This window comes from Gallus gallus, chromosome 20, assembly GCF_016699485.2.
Source record: "Gallus gallus isolate bGalGal1 chromosome 20, bGalGal1.mat.broiler.GRCg7b, whole genome shotgun sequence".
Lineage (NCBI taxonomy): Eukaryota > Metazoa > Chordata > Aves > Galliformes > Phasianidae > Gallus > Gallus gallus.
Window position 1 is genome coordinate 5,746,001 of NC_052551.1, and position 20,879 is coordinate 5,766,879.

Sequence of the window (20,879 nt, forward strand, 5' to 3'; positions counted from 1 at the left end):
TGCAGTCATGTGGATGTGACTGGACACTTTATCCACGCAGCAAATAGTAAATCACAGTGTACTTCTTTTGAAACAAACTGCATCTTCCATGAGTGCATCTTCCTTTTGAGCGTCACATCCTATTCCTTGAAATTGAATGATAACTGAGCAAGCAAAAACTTAGTTCTGCAGTAAAAACCAACTCCTCTTGTAATATAATGCCAGGGCATTATATGCTTAGTTGCAGCCATGTTTTAGTGTGGACTTAAGTATACACTGCCATTCCCTTTTACCATAAAATACCCCAAGATGACTCAAGGGAGCTATATGGAAAGTACAAAATAGCAGCTGTTACAGTAATGTATTTAATCACCCAGTCATGCATCATAAAATTACATATTTTGACCACTCCATTTTATAAAATGCAATATAAAAATAAGATTTTGTCAAAATAACATGTACTCTTAACCACCCAACACTTCTAGGCCCACATACAACAAAAGGCAAAATTATTAGTTTGAAGAACACCGTGATTAATTCATGCTGAAATGAGATTTAACGAAAACAACCAAAACATCAACCCAGACCCTGAAAATACCTCAGGGTTTATAATACCCATTGCAAGAGTATAAATTCAAGTATCTGTATGTACAGTATGCAGCTAACTCTTGTCCCACATTATGCTGAAAGCCATGGCTACCCCATGCAGTTTGAGTACAATTCCTTGTCACGTGGTGGATTTGGCAGGGATGGCTTTCCAGAGGCATACAACCTCTGAAAACAAAGTTCTGTCAAGTAGAATAAAATATCTGATCGGTTTTAGTGCTGTGAAGAGGTGGACAGGGGGAAGAGAAACCAAATCCACTAAGTTGAATAGTTTTTCCTACCTCTTCTCTTAACCTGCAGCTAAGGAGACTATACAGTTACAGCAAATCTGACGTGATTAATTTTGAGAACAGTTTTCCTTGCTAGCAAGTGCTAAGGCTCAAAGAATGCTCTTAGCTTTGTTTGCAGTCAGGTGCACATAAAACAGCTGTGCTCCCTGAGCGCTGGCTTCAAACCTAGAAGGGGTTAGAGATACAGCTTAAGTAAGTTCTAAAGCCATAGAAGAACAAATCCAGAAGTAATATTTAAAGGCTTGGTACAGATAGGTGTGGCTTAAGTGATGTATCTTGACATCAATGATGCAGCTTTAAGAAGTTTTGGAGGTGTAACACAAGCTGTTTTCAGCTTGGATAACGTATCACTTCCTATTATGTTAAAGATTAAAGAAAATGATTTAGTTTCTCTATAAGCACAGGAGAAAAGGGGAAGGTAAGATGGATTTGGTTTACTTACCATACAAGAGAATAAGGGATTGGTTCCTTTAAAGTTCCTCAGGTGCAGCCTTCTGCTGACTGCTCCTTTTTTTATGTTATGGACATCACAATGAATTCTGAATATTCGGCTTCCTTCTCTAGTATTTAAATTAGTGCATCAAAATAGCTGTTCTAACAGAGCTGTCAGAGCACTTTTTTTTTTAAAGGTTGTATATTGTGGCTGGAATTAAGAGGCACTCAAAGGCTATAAAGACCAGACCAGCCTCTACGTTCTGTCAGGTAAACAGTGTGGGCAGCTACTTAACTTTTTAAGTCATGGCCTGGATACTAATGTCTTGCTACATGGCACAAAGAAATCAATTCTCTGCAAAAAATGCACCTCGTTTTGGTGAAAAATGAAGAGAAAGTGCCTAGCAGTACTAGTTTTTTAACGTTATTTTATGTAGCAGGAAGTTTTTTTTTTTTAAGCCTATGCTTAAGGTGACAACTGTCAAAGAGGAGTAAGACTTATAAAGGTAGAGAAAAAAATGCTATAAATGAGGGAAATTAATTTCTTTATCTCTTTGTTCTAAAGCAGGTCAAGTGATGAGTTCCGTACTCACACTGACATTCTGGACTGCCACTCAGGAATAAGCCTCACGGCTCACCCCTTCTCAAAACCTGGCCTGCTTTTATAGTGCTTAGATGAGAGGTCTGGCATTTGGCACCCCCAAGATCTTGGATGACATCTGCTGCCAGGTCAGCAAGCCGTTACTGCGGTGGCAGAGGAGGTTTCTGGCAGTGTAGTCATGCTGTAGGGGGGTCTGAGAGGGAAAAAGACATTCAAGACAGAATTTGGCACTTTGAAAAACGAATGTCTGAAATTCTCAAGATACTAGTTAGTTTGTTTTTTTCCTTGCATTTACAGAACCATAGTTGGTGCTTAGGTCACGCTTGGCACTAAGTAAGGATTTCAGCCAGAGGAAGCGCTCTAGAGATAAGTCTCCTGGTAGAAGGGATGTTCTTTTTCACCAAGCAGTGAAATATTTCACCTTGAAATAATTGGGTGTGCTTTCTTGTTTCTAGTGAGGTTACCCATCTCTACACTACTACAGTGCAGAAGAACATGTGCAAAGAGTGTGCTGACAGTGAAGCTCTAATTCTAGACCATTTAAACAGATGGAACTTAGGGAGTGGGAACAGGTGATGTAAGCATACAATACCCTACCCTGATGTGACATTGGAGTCTTAGTTCTGTTTCTAGACAAAGACCTCTAAGCACAGGCATACAAGTTAGGGGTAACTATTACGGATATGAGACTCAAGTCTATCTTCATACAAGAACATGACAACCAAAGACAAAAGAGATCAACAAAGCAGAAACCAGAGTTGTAACATTCCACAGAAGTGCAGATAAGCACAGTAAAAAAAAAAAAAGCTACAATACCAGAAAATTTAAGAATGTGCTTTCAAATAGCCTGTCTGCATTTGGTTTCACAAAGACTTAAATTCAAACTCTGTCCAACATAGCAAGCTTAAGAAGCACCTTGCTTTCCTACATGAAGTATTGCCTTCTATACATCGTGCCAGCTGCTATGAAGCTGCCTTACCAATTCTGCATATGTATTACTTACCAACTTCCTCATTGCAACCAGCTGACGAAAAGAACAACTGATAATGTGGAAAAGTGGGTGAGTTTTTCTCATTTGGTTCCCAAACCTCAGTATCTGAAGTTGTATCTAATCAAGTCTCATGACCTGATGTGAGAAATTCACTGTTCTCTGAAAATGAAGATTGCTTCTGTTTATATTAAGCCTTGATATTGCTGTTTTAATAGTTAACTTCTTTCTGTGAGAAAGGTTCAGAGAATTTCCATGCTGCTATTCATAGATAAGAAAGCTTTCTGTGTTAATTTGAGCCAAATATTCATTCAGATATTCCAGAAATGCCAACTCACAATCTGAACCCAGTGATAGGGGACAGGCCAAGTTAAACGCTTATGGTTTTAAGCAGTCTCCACTGACAGAACTACATTTCACAGGGTTCAGAAGCAACTGACAGTTGTTTTTCTTGGATTATGGGTGTTTTCAGAAGGAGAAGGGAACGGACAACCATAAAGCTAGTAAACCATCGCTTTTAACTGGGGTGGGGAGAAGAAACTATCAAACTTACCATCCTGCATTTCTGTTTTGATAATTAGAAGGAATAGGCAAGTTTGCATCTTCCCCAGACGTTGCCTAGCTGTAGGTATTCTACACAACGTGGTAACTATGTGCCCTTTTCCATTATCCTCTGCAAACTCTGCCCTGCCCCCACTGTGCCCTCTTCAGCTTCCTTTGGTTCTACAGTGTAAAGTGCCTCAGCAGTCTGTTCCTAAACTGCAGGTTTAGGAGTAAGGCAGAGTTCACAACATCACCTATGAGAACAGAAGAGGTCTTCACTGCTATAAAGCTTCCCTTCACCGGTTTGTTAGTAGCAGTAGTAGAGCTGGGGTTTCATGCCTCGCAAGGAATCATCACATTGCTTTTCATCAGCATCCCCACTCACTGGCATGTCATGGGGAGAGCTGTCACACGGGAGAACCAGCTGTGAGAAATCATGCAGGAAATCCTCTTCGGAGGCCAGCAGCAGCTCATTCCATGCTGAAATGTCCAGCTTCCCTGCAGTACCCCCATATTCTTCAGGGAGAATCACTGGAGGAATGTTTTGATGAAGAGAATTCAGGTCAGAGCCATGAAGAAAAAACTAAAGAAGAAAGACAAACATAATTTTACTAATGCGTATCAAATACTTCGTGGCATATTACTTGTCAGTTCAAGAGCTTGCTTTGAATTAAAGAGCAAATCTTAGAAGGGATGGCTTATGTGCAGGTGTCAGCATACAGCAGTGGGCAGGTGCTGTTAGACACGCTTGTGAGAAGGCTTGAGGTGAACCAAGTCTAGTGCAGCACAGAGCCCAGCAAGAAAGGCTTGAGATGCGTCAGTCTGCAGACGTTCTAGGTTCAACTTCTCCTGAAGTTCATTTGTGGGACTGACAGTGTTTTTCCTTCATGGAGAAGGGCATCATCCTGTGCAGCTACATCCAGTCGTACAGCACCTGCCCAGGGCCAGGCTGGATGCCTGGGAAGGGAGAAAAGCAAGGAGAGGACAACATGTTCCTGTGAACCACCTTAGAAACACACAGCTTTACTCGCCAGGATAATGCAGCCCCAGGGATGGAGTCCATGTCCTGAACATACAGCACATACACAAAGCACCGTTATTCCTGCTATACCAATATGAAATTCTTCAAAGCCTGAGGAATTTGTAAAGACTGATGCAGAGAGGACCAATTCAATCAAGTAAATGGCACCAAGGTTTTGCAACAGGTTTTACTTACGGGGGCTGAGCAAGGAACTTAGAAACATTAATGTTAAAATGACACAAATCCTTACCCGGTTTGCTATCTTTTCCTTCAGAAAAGGCTTGATGATGGCGAAAATGCCTTTGAATATACGAGGTTCATTTATTATGTTAACGGCTTTTATTCGAATGGGAAATCCATCCTGAAGGGTAAAGAAGATTTTTACAGTGCAGCGTAAAAAACATTTGTTATTTTCCCCCTTTTGTAAACGCCCTGAGACTGCCTGCCAGCACCAACCCCCTGCTTTCCAAACTTCCATCTGAGATAAAAACGTAAACCAGTATGGCCACAGAAAGGCACCTTCTCATAGGGAGCGGTATGAGAGCTGTGGGCATGAAGTCAAGGGATGAGAAAACTGCACACGGTGCCTTGTGCTGGGAAATGTACTGCTGCCAGGAAATCTCCATTCCCTGCGTTGCTCATCTGCCCTCAAAAAGATGCCTGTGTAGTCACTGTCCTTGGGGTGTTCCCAGCCCTGCTGAGGATGCAGTTCCAGAGCGATGATCCCAGCTTTGGAGGAGGGAGCACACCATGCTGGGAGCAATGAATTGGCTCCTTCAGAAGATGCTGCACAGCAAGGCTGATGCACCGTGTTCATTCAGGCCATAGCTCCTGGCCTTCACCTTTGCTATGCTCATAGCTTCCACTAAAAGAAGGGGACACCTGTCACTGTATCTGCAAATTAAACGTGGGCTCGGTTTAATGACACATTCAGATCTTAAGTTAAAGACCTATGTGACTTCTTGTAACGACATTCAAAGCCTCACCGGTTTCATCTCCATGAACTCCCAATTCCCCGTTCTTCCTTATTCCCTCATAGATGCAGCAAAGACCAGAACCAGCTCAGACCAGAATAAAAGCAACGAGGACCCATAACCCATTCAAGTTTTCCTCATCTCAGTCCTTCAGCAGGCAGAGCTGAATGTGAACAACAGTCATCAGAGCTTCCTACCACTGTGATGCTTTCACCTTCCTATTTGGTACAGCTCTGTCTGTGCTCATACTCTTGCTCCAAACAACTTTGTTGTTTTCATCCAAGATGCTTAAGTTTCTGGTAATACAGTCAAGAACTCTTATAGGCACAGAAGCATTCATTTACAATGAACAAACTTATGTTCCCACCGGTTCGGGTCTTACCTGAAGAATTCCAATCACTTTTTTGGCTACAAAAGGACCAAAATGAGACGCCTTAGATAAGCTGACTCCTTTGTAGTCTGCCAGGATTACAATTCCATTCACCTGGGTCTCTTCGGACTGAATGAGTTTTTCTAAGGTTAAGTATATGGCACGGATGTTCTCAGTGATCGGATAATGACTGGGTGTCCATCTGTCTGAGGTTACAAGACATGGATGGTAAGTTGAAAAGTAAATATAAGCTAACAATACACATTCCAAAAATCGATTTTCTATTTTCCTGGCCTTTAAAAGTCTTTAATAACCACAGTTCTAGTTCAGAACAGCTTTTCTTAAGCAAGAGATCAATGGCAACTCGTGTTTACTGCAAGGAGCAAAGGCAATGGTTTTAGGAACCCTGATCTCCACCCAGCACAGCTGATGGAAGCAGCTTCAGCTCAGAAAGCAAGCAAATAAATGGGAAAGAGGAGAACGAATGAAGTCAAACTTACAGCAAGCCTGGCAGTGCCAAAAGCACATTGAAACCTCTGACTGTTTACACTGGAGTTGAAGTCACAGGCTCCTCTCCACTTATTATCAAAGCAAATTGCAATCCTCTCTCTGTAAGCCAGCAGCCCTGTTGTACTCTCAGTTACTGGCCAATCTCCTGCCATCACCTCACGTTTCATCAGCCCACCGCACTGCATGTTGGTTTTTACTCAACTGCAGTTATTGCTGAGACAGGAAAAGGAATGGGTGTAACGCCGGCTAATGACAGAAGTCCCTGCACAGGCCGGCTGTTCCAATCTCAGAGCTCACCCACACGCTCTGTAATGAGCCAGTGCTCACGGGACAGGACACAGATTTGGGGCCCAGAAACGCCTCGGGGTTCGAGAAGCTACTCATGCACGTCAGTACCTGGACGGATGCAGACAACGTGGCGTCCCTCCGGGTCCAGGCGGGGCAGCACAGTGACAAAACCAGACTCCAGGACAGGCTTTATTGCAGAAGGCTTCAAGTTGTTGAAGACCTCAGGCCAGCTCCTCCGACAGCTGTGGTAGTTCACCAGGAGTTGGAGCGCTCGGTCGTAATCGAATTTCCTGGCTCGGAGGAACCTGAGCAAAAAGGCATCGTCCAGGCAGGTCCCCAGGGAGGGGTAGTCTTTGCACACCATGTCTCGGAGCGCCTGCACGTCTCGGAGCCGCCATTCGGGTTTCTCCTGGAGCTCCTCCCGGGCTTTGGTAACGAGATCAGCAGACAGCGAGCAAACGTACTGCGGCCGATCCGGCAGCGCCTCGGGGTCCGACGGAGAGCCGGCGGATGGACTCGTCCTCGTGCAGTCGCTGTCCCCTGACATCGCGTGGCAGCAACCTGCGAAAAACCAAGCTCACAGGTGACGAGCAACGCGACGGGCCGCTCCCGCATGGAAATAAACGACTGCTTGAGGTGGAAGAGACCTTTGTCACGTATGCATTTGGGATGCGCCGCGTCCCTGCTGAGGAAGCGGCACTGCAGCCCGGCGCAGCTCGGGCACTGCCATTGCGTTCTCGGCATTAGGAAGCGCAGCGTCTGATCTCCTCATCCCGCACAGCAGGCACGGAGCGCCCTTGGGTGCCACCCAGCCAAACAGACAAGTTATACGGGAATACAAGTCGCACGAGAATTACACAGCTCTGCTGCGCGGTACAGGGCTTGTCTTAACACGTATTTCTGACAGCGTCTAGCCGGAAACTACAGCCAAATGAGAGCATCCCGGTGAGGGACGCTCCTAAACCCAGCAACGAGGGGAGGATTGGGAGATGAGGAGGTCGGGAGCGCGGCGCGCCTCCCGCAGCCCGTGCTGGGAGGGGAGCAACGCGGCTCCATCCCCGAGCTCAGGGCCGGCACCTGTCCGAGCGGCGGGCACAGGCCGCCGGAGCGCCCACCGGCCGGCTCGGGGCCGGGCCCCGCCTGCACCCAGGCAGCTCCGCGGCCCGCCCGGCCCCGCTCCCGCTCGCCCCCGGCCCCGCTCCGACCCGCAGCCCCCGCCCAGCGGCAGCGCCCCGGCCCCAATCCCGGCCGTACCGGAGCGGCCCCGCGCGGCAGCGCCGTCTCCAGGCAGCGGCGCCCCGGAACCAAAGCGGCCGCCAGGAAGCGCCGCCCCGCCCCGCCCCGCCGCACGCACACCGCCGCTGTGCGGTCCTCCGGGCCGCGTGTCGGAGCCGCGTGCTGAGCTCCGTTAGCTCGGGGTCGCGCCCGCCGCCCTCCGGGGCAGAACCTTCCCCTGACCCCCCGGCAGGGCTCCGCGCCGCTGTGCCCCGAGCTGTCAGCGAGGAGCTGCAGCCGCCGCTCCTCCGCGCCTCCGCCTCCCCTGCTCTGCGCCGGGCACCCCCGGGGCGCTCAGCCCCTTCCACAGCTCCGCAGCCCTCCTTCGGGCGCTCCCCGATCCGTCACCCCCATAACACGAATGTCGCTGCCCGCATCTCCTTCAGCCGGGAGAGGGAGCCCGGGAGCGGAGCCCGGAGCCGTTCTGCCTCTGTAGCGCCTGAGGTCGCGCTCTGATTTATTTCCCCTCCCAACTGCAGGCGGAACGCCAGGGGAAGGCAGAGCCGTGCCAGTCCTCTGCGCGGGGTGCTGCCATTTGGGGCCACGCGTCGGTGCTTTGTGCGCGTTCCCGTAGGCAGCGGGATGGGGAATGTCCGCAGCTGCGGCGGATGCCGGCGCCGTGCTGTGATCAGCTGCTGGTCGCGCTGGGCTGAGGAGGGGCTTAAAAACACCAACTGGGGGGGAGTGCTGGAGTTGTGAGCCGGGGTTTGTGCTGTAGGGTGCAGAGTGGGGTGGAATTAGTGTCCCAAAGAAAGAAGGGAGATGGGCCGGTCCAAATGGAGCTGGTTAATTGCTGCTGTAGCGGGGAGTAGGTGTGGGTGGTGACGGGATGGGTAGGGACAGGCTGGCATAAGACAAAGAGAATAAGGGAGGAAAGCAGAAATGAGAACACCGTAGTGAAGGACTGAGATGGAATGGAACGTGGGGTCAGTCCCCAGCACAGCAGCTCTGGTCTGCGCTCTCCTCGTGTGGAAAGCATTGAACTCGAAGAGAGCAGCGGGTGGTGAATGGGAGGAAGGGGGGATCTGAGTCCGGAGCCAAGGCTTGGGGGCGGTTCTTGACGTGCTGGCTGTGATGCAACAGGAGCGGTGCTGAGAGCTTCTGTTATTTGCTCTGGGTGCTGTGGTGTCCTGTGATTAGAAACCAGTAAATGCAAAACACGTCTATAAGGAAGTAAGAGCTAAAAAATGGAAGCAGGCATCCAGGCAGCTCTTCCCTAGCTGGGCAGTCCTGTCCTTACCTGTGGCTGCAGGAGGCTGGAAGCACCGCACTGTGTGCATGCACACCTCCCCAGCTGACAGGGGCTGCTCTGCGCTGAGCTCCTGCCTCATCGGATTTGCCACACTTTGCAGGAGCTTTGGCCAGCAGCTGTGCTGCCTGACCTTGGAGCCATGCCTGGGCCCGTGGGGATCCCAGCCTTCCTCTCTCCTATTGCCTGGTTGGTGCCTTTCTCAGCTCTGCTGCTGGGTGCTCCTGCCCTGCCGTTGTGTGATAAATGGGTGGCTGTTGGTGTTGGTTGATATTTAATGAAGTCCTTGTAGTGCTCTTCACTCATTTACTTATCCAAACAGTCTTAATGCCCAGCCTGGGAAAGTTATCTTGGCTTCTTTAAGCTTTTCCACCATTAGCAATAAACATTTTACTGTCTTGGCAAGCTGAGGCCCAAAAGTGAGCATGACTTCAAACAGCATTACTAGCAGGGAAGGCTTTAAACTGATATTAAATTTCTAAACTGAGCAAACATAACAGTCTGGTAATAAAGATAATCTGTGAGCAGTGTGGGCCAAGAGGGGCTCTGGTCCCTGGGGTGCAGGCACTGCCTGCTATTGCAGCAGCACCCTCTGCAGAGCTCTGCCCCTGCTCTGCTCTGCTCTGCTTTGCCCACGCATGTGGCAGGCCAGAAGTGCATGCAAAGCAATGGAAACAGGCAGCACTATGCAAATGCATGCAAATCTGTCACATCTGGCATGGGAGCAGCTGCATGCAGGCGGACACCTCACGCCCAGCTGTCATGGGAACACGTGGTGGTCAGGCACACAGTGTGACACGGGCACGCAGCCCTACCTGGGGCTTGAGAAGGCTGCTTTCTTCCTTGGCCTTGCTAGCTTTTAGACTAGCAGTGGTTTTGCAAAGCCTTGGTGAGGAATGTGCTTGGTGGGGCCTCTGAGTGTTTTAAATATCGTGGGATTTCTGTAGTTTAATTTTTCTCTGAACTGAGCCAGCATCTGCCTGATCTTCTGTTGTGTTTCCCTGTGCCTTTGCTCACCGGAAGGACAGCAGCTGTCTCTGCACGAGGATGTGTGCCTGGCAGGATCAGTGCTTGTGGGGGCTGTGAGTGCTGCTCAAGGACCCGTGCTGCACAGGTGAGAGCAGCAGAAGCACTTGGGTTTGATCCTGCAAAATCCAGTCTGAAAATGGTGGGGGTCAGATGAAGGAAGCACTGCTGCTCAGTGGATTGGACCAGTGCTTTGCTGTTGGGGTTTTCAGCCTGGTAGCCATCATAAGCCGTTACGTCAGCAGGAAGGAGCGAGGCAGTCTGTGTACCCTTGTCTTCTCCCACAGCTGATGTCCTGCAGCAGGGCCGGTCTCCGGCCTCAGAGCCGACAGCAGCCACAGCACAGCTGGCATTGCTCCAAGTCCAAAGCCAGAGGAAACCTCGCCATCACGGAATCATCGGGTTTGGAAAAGAGCGGTAAGACCACCAAGTCCAACCCCTCGCACCCCACCGTGCCCCCCAACCACGTCCCCCAGTGCCACATCCCCATGGTTCCTGAACGCCTCCAGGGATGGTGACCCCAGCACTCCCTGGGCAGCTGTGCCACTGCAGCACCACTTCTTTTGGAGAAGACATTTTCCCTAATACGTAACATCAGAAATCCAATTCCCAAACCACCCTTCTCCCTGAGGCACAGCTTAGACTGAGAGCTCTTCACCTCTTCAGCGCAGAGCACACCGTTCACCCAGCAGCCCCTTACACAGGGCAGTGAGCTGAAGGAAGTGGCTGCGGTCTTGTTTGTGCTGAGCCGTCCTGCTCGTTCCGCACGTAACGAAGCTGACACTACATTGCTATGTTTATTGGCTGGCAATTTTTCAGGTGCTAGGTGTGTTTATGGCTGTCAGGGTCACACCTTAATTAGGAATGGGGAGAGGGATTAGAAACGTGCCCACAGCTTCCCCTTCCTCCTCCGGCCTCTCGGGGTGGAAGGGGGTTGTGCAGTGCCTGGCCCGCATCCCCAAACTGGTTGGTGTTTGTTGTGCTCAGCCTTGAAGGAAGCACGGCCTGGCACACGGAATTGCCTGGCTCAGCAGTGCCACGTTGCTGAGCTGTCCCTCCCGCCTCTTGTTTTTCATGGCTATCTGAGTCTGTGTGTGCACTTGCAAGTTTAATAGCAGCAATCGTTGCTTTTGTCAGAGATGATATGCGGGCCGTAAAACTCATTTGCCTTATTTATTTATTTATTCTGTTGTTTGTTTCTTTCCACCGAGATACGAAAGCTGCGGAAAAGGCTCCAAAGCCTGTTGGCTGTTTCAGATGAGGGTTATATAAGGAATATGAAAAGAATGCATTTCTTAGTGGCCAGGGTACCTAAAAATACCACTTCTGCAGATCTTCGCTTGGACATCGTGAAAATATCTTGCAGCTGGAGATTCTGATCCCCAGGATAATGTCCTTAGTTCACATAGCAGTGCCGAAGAGGACAGCAAAAAGCTCTCCTCTCCAAAAGCAATGTCAAATAGTTGTCTTAAAGGCCAGTGCAGCTCTCCTTATGGAGGCCACCTCCTGTGACATGGGACACTGCCTTTGTGGAGGATAAAACACAGCCCATGCGTGGCAAGGCCAGTGCCGTGGTGTGATTTTGGGCTGGAGTGACAGGTGGGGTGAGGGCTCTGGCTGAGGATGCCACTTAAGGACAAGGTTGTCTCTGGGGCTTATTGAGGGTTTATTTTCAAGTGAGTTGAAAGCAGCAATGAGAAACCTTGTGTAGGGACTGCACTGATTTAAGATTAACCAGGTAAAGGGCAACCTTGATAGAGTAGTTCACGAAGGGATCCAGGAGAATTTATTGCTTCAAAGATTTGATATTGCTTATATGGTGTTATTAGGACATATACCCAACTGTGGTTCACAGGGTTCCTGTGGCAGGCAGGGGAGCCCTGGGTTTAATTTCCCATTCATGGCGAGGAATGAACACCTCTTCCTTCTTCTGCCTGGCCCAGCCACCCAGCCACTGTGTTTGCTGCAGTGCCACGTGTTCAGCCATGGCACTGAGATGCTGCTGCTCAGCCAGGGCAGGGAACACAGGTGTCGAGGGAGTGTTATTCAAGGTCTGCCCTATTCTGGGGCCTCAGAGTGGAGGTGTACATGAAGCGTTGTCTCCATGCAGTCCTCAAGCATAGCTTTGCATCTCACACCTGCTGGCAGTATTCACCGACACAGCTGTCACTGAAGGTCAGTGCATGGTGCGGGCTGCAGCTGCCCCCAGGGCAGGACTGCCCTCGTTTTGCATTGGGGGAGCAGGTGGGGGGACATGCAGGGCATCTCCTGGGGATCCGAGCTGGATGGTGCTGACCTGATCTGTGTAGCACTCCGGTCCTCTCTCCTGTCTTCCCGTTGTCTTCCTGGGCATGCTGCAGCTGAGAACAGGCTCCTGTGATCAGGAGAGCAGGTCATTAAGAGCCTTCTCTGATTGTTGGTGTATTTCTTCACCTTTATGACTGGTGACAAGCTGACTTTCTCTTTATTGTCTCATTGTGCCCTGTGGGCTCAGTCTGCCTTTGGCTGCACCTGCTGCAAGCAGTAGTTGGCTGTGTGTTAGCCAAAGCAGAATCATCACCCAAACTGTTCCAAAATGGCCTTTAAAATACAACGAGGACATCCAAATGCATGAGTTCAGAATGCTAATAACATATTTTGGCTTCCATTGCTTGGCACTCAGAGTGTGGTTAATTTTTTAAGCTCTCTGGAATCATGGAAGGTAAATATTTATTCTTCATGTGGTTTTTTTTTTGTTAATGAAAATTGAGTTTGCCATTCAGTCGTATGGTTCTAAAACACATGGCTTCAGGGCCTCAGACAGCAGCTAACAGTAGGACTGCTATGAAGCAGTGGCAGCTGGCAGCAGCACCAAACTCTTGTTTGGGCTCTTTCCTCAATGCACACATGCTCTGTGCTCGCACCAGCAGGGAGGTGAGTGCCTTGATTTAAACCCTCCCAGAAAAAAGAAATCCACCTGTCTGGGAGAAGCTAGAAAATATTTTGGCATCTCAGCCTTTCTCTCCTTCTCTCCTTCTCTCCTTCTCTCCTTCTCTCCTTCTCTCCTTCTCTCCTTCTCTCCTTCTCTCCTTCTCTCCTTCTCTCCTTCTCTCCTTCTCTCCTTCTCTCCTTCTCTCCTTCTCTCCTTCTCTCCTTCTCTCCTTCTCTCCTTCTCTCCTTCTCTCCTTCTCTCCTTCTCTCCTTCTCTCCTTCTCTCCTTCTCTCCTTCTCTCTCCTTCTCTCTCCTTCTCTCTTTCAATGAATACAAACCCTAGTGAAGAAATGTTCCTCTGTTTCCATTGGAAGGCAGTAAGCAGCAAAAATGGATGTAGAGTATGGAGGAATGCTTGGTGCAAATGGACCCAAAGGGTTCCCCGCAGAGTATCTCTGCATGCAGGGAAAGGGGGTGCTGAGGTTGGAAAGGACAGCCGGGTTGTGAAGGTTTTTTTTTTTTTTTTTGCATTTAATTTCCCAATTATAAATAATCAATGTGATTTACAAAATAATTTACAGAAAATGATTGGCTTCATCATTGCAATAAATTACTGGGTCTAATGCCACCAGCTCTGAGAGATGATACAATACTTGGGATGCCACCAGCGCAAGGCCAGGCGGTTCCTTTTTGCATTGGCGATCGAGGGAGGGATCTGCAGCTCCTCTGGCTCAGCTCAGATCCATCCCAGGGACCTCTCCAGTCCCCTCGGCAGCTGTGGGTGCCCACCACAGGGCTGGGACCCTCAGGAACACGGTCTGTGGATGGTTAGCCCTGCTGCTGCCTCAGTACGAAACCAGGATTGTTTTCTTTCATGCTGGATTTCCCAGAGCACAGGTGCTGTGCATCTGCTGTTCAGTCCCTTCTGATGGAAAGCGCTCGTTCCAGGTTTTCTTGGTGCCTCTCCTTTGGTGCTGCCAGCAATGAGGGAGAAGGGAAGCCTGAAGTTGCTGTGCGAGCTCCAGGGAGGCAGCAGGGAGGCTGCTGGCCTGATTTCAGCTGTAAACCAAAGGTTGTATCGCTGTGGCTGCAGCCCTGGCAGGCCTCAGCGGGCAGAAGCAGCGGGCAGATGGGAGCCCAGGGCACTGCTGGGGCAGCGCTGCCAGCGCAGGCTGCAGGGATTTGGCCCTGACCTCTGGCAGTGCTCACAGCAGGACCTGAAGTGCTCTGCTTTGAGGCGACTGTTCACCAAACCCTCTGAGATCTGGAGGAGCCGTAAGGAATTCTTATCCTGTTACGAAGCCCTGTAAATCTGTTATCAGCCACTCACTCTATGCAAAGGGAGTGGCACTGAACTGGACACGTACCTCAGCATTAAGCTGGCTCTGAACTGAATTACTGGGTCTCAGATCCCCTGGCATTCAGCAGCCCGTGTGTGAGGCTCTCTCCCCTTCACACGCCCTGCCCCGGCTTCTTCTCAACCAGCACCACATGGTCCTCTGGCTGCTCAGAAGCAGCACTGGGCCGGCTGATGCTACAGGCAGTTCTGCCCACAGCCAGCCTGTGCAGGGCTGGCCCCATCCTGCTAGGTGACATTTCCTGAATCCCACAGGCCCCAGCTGCCCTGTGTGGGTGGTGAGAAGGCAGCAGTGTGAAGGGTTTGGCAGTGGCGGCCTCTGAGGCCTGGGGTGGGGGGCAGCCACGGTGAGGAAACGGCAAAACCCATCCAGAGGGTCCGAACAGTGGAGAATCTTGGTGGGACAGACTTTGCCCCCGCATCAGCTGGAAAGATCTGTTAGACCTGGCCGAGGGCTTGGTTTGCTGGAGAGCGACCAAGGGAAGATCTGGGATGGGCTGAGGCTGAGGAGCAGTTCTGACAGTGCTGCCGGGTGAACCCCAGCGTGCTTTGATGCAGCGGCGCTCCTGGGGCAGCTCCCGCCTCAGTGAAGCTTGGCTGCACCAGGGGCTGCCTGGGGAGCCGGCACAGCTGTGGGAATGAAGCCTTTCCTTTCACCCAGCACGGCCTCCTGGTTTGGAGGATCACTTGTTCACAGGGTCTGGTGTACACTGAACGGGTGCTGAGAGGTAGCAATGGCGGAACAGCGAGCTGTGGTGTCCCCAGCCAGGCACTGCAGCCTCCTGATGGGGAAAGGCAGCAGTCTGGCCCTTCTTACAAGGAACATGGGTTTCAGTAAGGCTTCAGTCTTAGTTCTGTGACTCGAGGCTCTCCATGGTGCAATGCTGTCTGTAGCTGCAGGAAGACAGCTTTTGGTAGTGGTGGGCTAGTCCGATAAGCAAGTCCGTGTGTTGGTGCCCGAGGACCTCGGGATGGCTTTTTTCACAGTGACGGAGTCTGCTCGGGCTTTTCTCCCACACGGTCTTCTCAATGCGGCCAGCTGCTCTGCAGGCTGCTAGATGACCTCCTGCTTTGTGATGGCAGGCTGTGGGATGGAGGTGGGCTGTTTTGCCACGGTTGCAATGGCTCCGGGCAGCAGTTTGTACTGCTCCGGCCCTGAACCTGCAGGAGGAGATGGCTGAGGAGTTTCTGGAGTAGCTACAGAGAGAAAAGCAAAATGAAGAGAGGGTCACATAAAGCTGATGGCACTGGGATTTGTCTTGTCTGTGTGAGGTTCATATGTAAGCAAGAAAGAGGCTCTGTAGCTAAACCCTAGCTCCTAATGGCTTGCGTGTTGGCTGCATGGCAGCCCTGACATGCATACCCGAGTTGGTGTCCTGGAAGAGCCGCAATAATGAGCAGTAGATGAAGGGAACTGCTGTCTTTTAACCTGTGCTGGCCACACTTTTTGGTCAGCTGAGCTCATCTCAGTCCAGATTCCCATGTGGTAGCCCTGAGGGGTGGACCAGATTCCCCTGTGTTTTTGCAGAGGGCGTAGTGTGTGCTGGAGGCTTTCAGGGGAAGGGGAGCCTTTCCTCTGATTTCATTAGGCACTGGATGGGATCACTCATCCCTGAATTTAAGGGCTATGTAAAAGTTGCAGTCTGACAGGGAACGTCTTGTTGAATCAGTTAATCTAGTCTAATCTAATCTAACCCACTTCTCTGTTTGTCTTTCCCTCCTTTCTGCATAGGAATTTCTCACACACTTGATCAGAGACTCTATCTTGCATTGAAATTTCTTCGCAAGGTAGAAACTACCTCCACACACACTGGAAAGTTCCCATCTCCCTGGTGATACTCACACATCTGCCCGTTGTGCATCTGAGGAGGCATTGTGTTGGCCACAATGACGTTTGTTCCCAGGTTCTCCTGGATCAGATGAGGATGCAAGGGGTGGTGAGCATGTGGCGTTTCACTTGATGAACCTAAAAACGTGCATATCACTTTTGTTGCCACAATGGCAGAGACAGCTCAGGTGGGTAGAGACACGCTGTCAAGTTGATCTTTCAGACCCTTTAGTTTTGCTGGCTCCCTTCTGACAGAGGAGGACTGGTGGAATGGTTGGCTGGTAGGAGTTTGGGGGTTGCAAAGTAAAGCAGCTCTTTAGGGGAATAGAAATGGAGTAGTCTGTGTTATCACTGCAGTTGACAGGGGGAGATATTTTCATGCTAGTCAAGGTGCTGACCTGCTTATGGGCTGAGTCTCCGCTGTTTTCAGGTGGAGAACAATGGCTATGTGGGATTGTGGGGATGGTGACTGGGGAGCACCAAGAGTCCTCTGCAGCACCCTCACATACTCACCTCCCAGCAGCATCTCCTGCAACAGGTTGTCAATCTTAGCCATGCCGAAGAGCTTGACAAACTGGATCTGCTCTATCATCTGCCAGGTGATGCTCTGCAGCACAGGCAGCAGCAGCAGCAGCTCCCCGAAGCGGCCCCGCGAGTCGTACTGCCTGTCATTGATGTAGTCCTCCAGGCTGACCTGCACCTGGTACCGCATCCGCTTGATCTTGGAGGGATCGCTCAGTCCTTTGGCATCTGAAACAACACACAGAGCAAAGCCATGCAGGCTGCTCCCCTACTAACTGTCCTTCAGCAATAGCATGAGCTCTGGGCACAGGCTGAGGTGAGCTGTCTGTTACTCTGCTGTCTGCAGCAGCAGGTGCTTCTCCTCTCGGGCTTATTTCACCCCTCCCTTTAAGAACAGTTTGGGCCTGAGAGGAGATCAGGCAGCATTTCCACAACTCCCAGCTGGTATTAGTGGGCATAACAGACCGTTCCTTGTGCTGGCGACCCTCGCCTGCTGCAAGCTGGCTCATACCTGGGTCGAAGAAGATGATGGCTTTCAAGCAGGCATATTCATTGTCGTCTATCTGCAGCTCCTGGAAGGGGAGGACCAGCTCATCCAGGATGCGGATGGCCACGCGGCTCACCTCTACCAGCTCGGGGCAGTTCCGAGGGACGATGTGGTCGTTCCCTTTGGACAAGCAGCACAGAGACCATCACCTTGGCATTGCCCAGGCCTTCATAAGGGTAGCAAGGAGTTCAAAATCCAGGGGACTAATGTTGAGGTAATTTTACAATGGAAGCCTTAAGAAGTTTATGTTTCTGCCCCATCCCTAGCATGGCCCACCAGAAATGCTGATCTGAGTTGCCAGAGCGGCCTCTCGGGACTCACTCAAGCAAGAAGAAGCTGCTTGAGGAGCAAGAGCTGTTTTCTCAGCCATACCACTGCCTGCTCGTGCTGACCTGAGGGAGTGATGTGGATGCTCACTGTCCCCCACGTTTGCCACAGCAGCATGTCATTGATGTGAGTGTGAGCCAGGCCTAGCTACACCTAAAGCTTGTGCTTGGCTCCCTAAAACAGAGAAGGGCTCAATCCACCACCCTGCGGAAAGGATGCCTGCAGACACTGAGCCACCCACCCCTTTAGCCTGGCAGGGAAGCTTAGCAGAAGCAGTTGGTGGGGAGCAGAAGCGCACTCTTTACCTAGCAGCAAGACATCCTTGAACACCATGGACCTCTTGGCAACTCCCAGTAACAGATGTTCACCTGCATGTGCCCGCAGCAGTGCCACCTGTAAGAGTAGGGATGTGTTACTTGGGTGATGCAGAGACAGACACAAGGCTGAGCTGTGTTCAGTGGCCCAGGATCGGAGGGCCAGGAATGGTTCTTCCCCAGGTGCCTGTGTGAGAGGAGATGATATTTTGCTTGCTCTTTATCTCTGAGCAGTGCCCACGTCCTGCTGAAATCCCACTCGTGGAGACCCACGTCTGCTGGCTGCTGGGGTCACCCTCTGGTCACCTGCTCCCTCTGCAGCAATGGGCGTTTGGGCCAGGGAAGCCAAGGGGATGTTTTTCTGCCCCGGCGTTAATGATTGAAGTGTTTCATTTTACACCCTCCATTGGCTCCTGAGAATGTTCTGAATCTTTTGCTCTCCTTCAGTTAAAAATTTCAGAGATTTAGGCAGAAACAGAAGTTAACAATTGGACAGCCTGACACGGAGGCCTCTTAATGTCCAGCCAGGATCCTCTGCTGAAGAAAACAATCATTAAACATTAAAGGAGAGGTTCTGAAAAGCGTGTCCTGTTGGGAATGGTCCCCTTTCTCAGAGTATTATCTCTCAGCATCTGACAAAGCCGAGCGAAGCCCTGCCCTGCCCAAAATGTCACACGGAGAGCGTGTCAGAGGGGGAAGGAAGCACTGATTAGAAAAGATGCTGATGTCTGAGAGAGGGCTTGTTTTTTTCAGGGGGTGTAAAAGAGTTGTGCAAAATAAACAGAGTGAAGGTCCTTGCAAAAAGCCTATGCACGCACGATGCTGGGGAGCCTTTATCTGTGTGCCAAAATCTAGCCTGCCTCTATCGCTATCCAAACATGGGTGGATGTGTTCGCCGAGCTGCTTGTAATTAGCAGAGCTGCTCAAAGCTGAGCTTCTCCGTCTGCCGAAAATGTGAGCAGGTTGAAAGGACTGCGCTGCCCAATGGGGCCTCGCGGAGAGCTCTCCTGCCTGCTACAAACTCAAGAAAAGCTCAGGACACGGAAACCCTGCTTTGTTTCCATAGAACGTGTGGGTTTTTTTGTTTGAGCAGAGTTCGTGTCATTTACTTCCATGTGGCAAAACCCTCTGAAGTGGTATTTGTTCTCTCGGTGATCAGCCTGAGGCGCATCGTCCCGTTCTCAGCCAGGGTAAACACAGAAGTTGTAACACATCAAAGTGGAACCCCAACGATAAATATAACAGTTGTAACACAACGGAGTCGAACTTTAACTTTGCAATGGGATGGCTTTGCCCCACCAAGCCCAGCGCTCCCACGTTTTGGTGCGGAGGAAAAATGAGTTGGGTGGGACCTTTTGTGTGAAGGTGCTGGCAGAGATGATTCATTCCCAGGCAGTATTTCAGTGGCAATGTACCAGCACTTCCCAGCGTTAAATGTTCCCACCGGACATGTCTTGACCAGCTGCCATGCCCCTTGGGCAATGGGCTTGTGTATTTTTGCTCTCTCCTGCTCCCTGGCATTTCCGTCCTCCCTGCGTTCTCTTATTTGCTGTCTCTGTTCTCACACTGTGTCCCTCCAAAGCGTGGATGTCATTAATTCCTTTTGATGCAGCACGTCTTCCCTCCAAAGCCCTTTGGGAGCTGTCTGTTGTAGGAGAGCAGCTCAGGATAACCATAGCAGAAGACCTTCAGTGGTGGAGCTGAGTGCCTCCTCCCCTGTGGGAAGGGCTCGGATGGCCTCTTTAGGTCTTGATTTTACAATGGTGGGGCTGCCAAACTTTTCTTCTGTTGAGAAGTCTGACAGCCCCGCGATTGTAAAATGAGCTCATGTGGAAATTGCTGTCGTTTGCAGAGCTGTTAACTGGGTTTACTGCCTGTGTTCCAAAGGCAGAAGGATGCAGGTTATGCAGCGCTGCCCTGGGCCTCTGCTAGGCTGCAGCCTCTTTGCTGTGCAAATGTCACTGGCCATTGGGCTCCATTTTGTTTTTCATCATTCTTGAGTTGCATTTGCTGTAGGAGTTTAGCAGACTGGCTATTGCTTTGAACGATGTAATGCTTTCACAGAATGGGGTTGGTGAGGGGGAAGGGAAGCAAGTGCTGTAAAAAGTCACTGAATTCCCCGGAGCTGCTGGGTGATCACTGAAGATCTCAGCCCCAGGGCTTTGTGACCAGCTGGATGCTCTCACTTTCTGTAACAGGACTGCAGACTGATCCAGGCTGAGTTTTTGACTGCACAGTGGCTAAATGGAAATCCCTGAATCCCTATGTGGGACATGAACCATGCTGGCTGCCTCCAGAAGTGATGTCCCTGCCCACCCCCTCACACGCCAGGGCACAGCCGTGTCCTGTAACATCTGCTGCAGACCTCTGACGTTTGGGTTTGACAGGAAACACCTCCCTATATCTCTCTGAGGCTGCCTCAGGTCTTGCAGTGTTACTTTACAGAAGAATTCAAGCCCACGGTGCTTACCCTGGTTAGGAAACTAGCAAATGTCATTTTGTCATTTGTGTTAAACGCAGATATATTCCTGCTTTTTAACTCAGAAGAGATTTTCTTACTGCCTTGGGAGCAAAACAGTGTTTAGTTTCAATAATTCCACAGTAGGAGAACGGCTAGAAACGTATCCCCTGGCAAGAAACAGAAAGAACGATAGACAAATAGTTTGATTAAAGTGCTGAGCAGCCCTTGGGCGAGAATTCCTGCTAAGTCTGACTACCCACATCATCTTGTATAGCGCCTTAGGTTTTCAAAGCTCTGCACAAGCCATAATTAATAAACAATTGACTGGCAGATCCATACAAAACGCACACCTGATTGTGTACCTAACTTGGGCCGGCTGTTATCACCACTGTGCTCATGGGCTGATTGTCCCACATCAAACGGCCTGCAGTGCCATTGTATGGATGCTGCTCCCAATCAG

General features: G+C 50.3%; 2 protein-coding genes and 1 long non-coding RNA gene across 7 annotated transcripts in view; 1 reads left to right on the forward strand and 2 right to left on the reverse strand.

Annotated features, from left to right (window-relative positions):
* Positions 1–325: 325 nt before the first annotated feature.
* On the reverse strand, positions 326–9,342 carry TTPAL (alpha tocopherol transfer protein like). 2 transcript variants are annotated; one of them, XM_046902837.1, is made up of 5 exons: positions 7,957–9,342; positions 6,711–7,163; positions 5,817–6,010; positions 4,711–4,821; positions 326–4,022 (listed from the first exon to the last, which is right to left on the reverse strand). In XM_046902837.1, exons 2-5 carry the CDS (start codon positions 7,147–7,149, stop codon positions 3,747–3,749), a joined length of 1,020 nt encoding a protein of 339 aa, XP_046758793.1. In that variant the 5' UTR covers positions 7,150–7,163; positions 7,957–9,342; the 3' UTR covers positions 326–3,746. The 2 variants fall into 2 exon arrangements, with proteins under 2 accessions (XP_046758793.1, NP_001026025.2); NM_001030854.2 differs by lacking the exon at positions 7,957–9,342 and adding an exon at positions 7,857–7,902.
* On the forward strand, positions 7,941–20,655 carry LOC121107328. Its single transcript, XR_005841259.2, has 3 exons — positions 7,941–10,240; positions 10,440–10,569; positions 16,153–20,655. It is a non-coding gene; the product is annotated as an uncharacterized LOC121107328 (long non-coding RNA).
* Positions 13,568–20,879, reverse strand: part of HNF4A (hepatocyte nuclear factor 4 alpha) — a 29,646-nt gene continuing 22,334 nt past the window's right edge. For 3 of the 4 annotated variants that reach the window (NM_001396806.1, NM_001030855.2, NM_001396805.1), the window contains exons 6-10: positions 17,950–18,037; positions 17,282–17,437; positions 16,762–16,998; positions 16,264–16,386; positions 13,574–15,617 (exon numbers count right to left, since the gene is read on the reverse strand). In NM_001396806.1, coding sequence (NP_001383735.1) covers positions 15,475–15,617; positions 16,264–16,386; positions 16,762–16,998; positions 17,282–17,437; positions 17,950–18,037 — 747 coding nt within the window. In that variant the 3' untranslated portion in view covers positions 13,574–15,474. Of the gene's footprint in view, positions 15,618–16,263; positions 16,387–16,761; positions 16,999–17,281; positions 17,438–17,949; positions 18,038–20,879 lie in introns of all 4 variants that reach the window. The other variant, XM_025142195.3, reaches the window with a different exon arrangement.

What these genes read in the sequence shown, in the direction of transcription:
- TTPAL (XM_046902837.1), bottom strand. Translation starts at nt 7,149, where the DNA reads ATGTCAGGGGACAGCGACTGCACGAGGACGAGTCCATCCGCCGGCTCT. An exon ending in CGTTGTCTGCATCCGTCCAG is followed by an intron (nt 6,011 to 6,710) that starts GTACTGACGTGC and finishes TTGTAACCTCAG; the next exon opens with ACAGATGGACACCCAGTCAT. An exon ending in AGGAAAAGATAGCAAACCGG is followed by an intron (nt 4,023 to 4,710) that starts GTAAGGATTTGT and finishes TTTCTTCTTTAG; the next exon opens with TTTTTTCTTCATGGCTCTGA.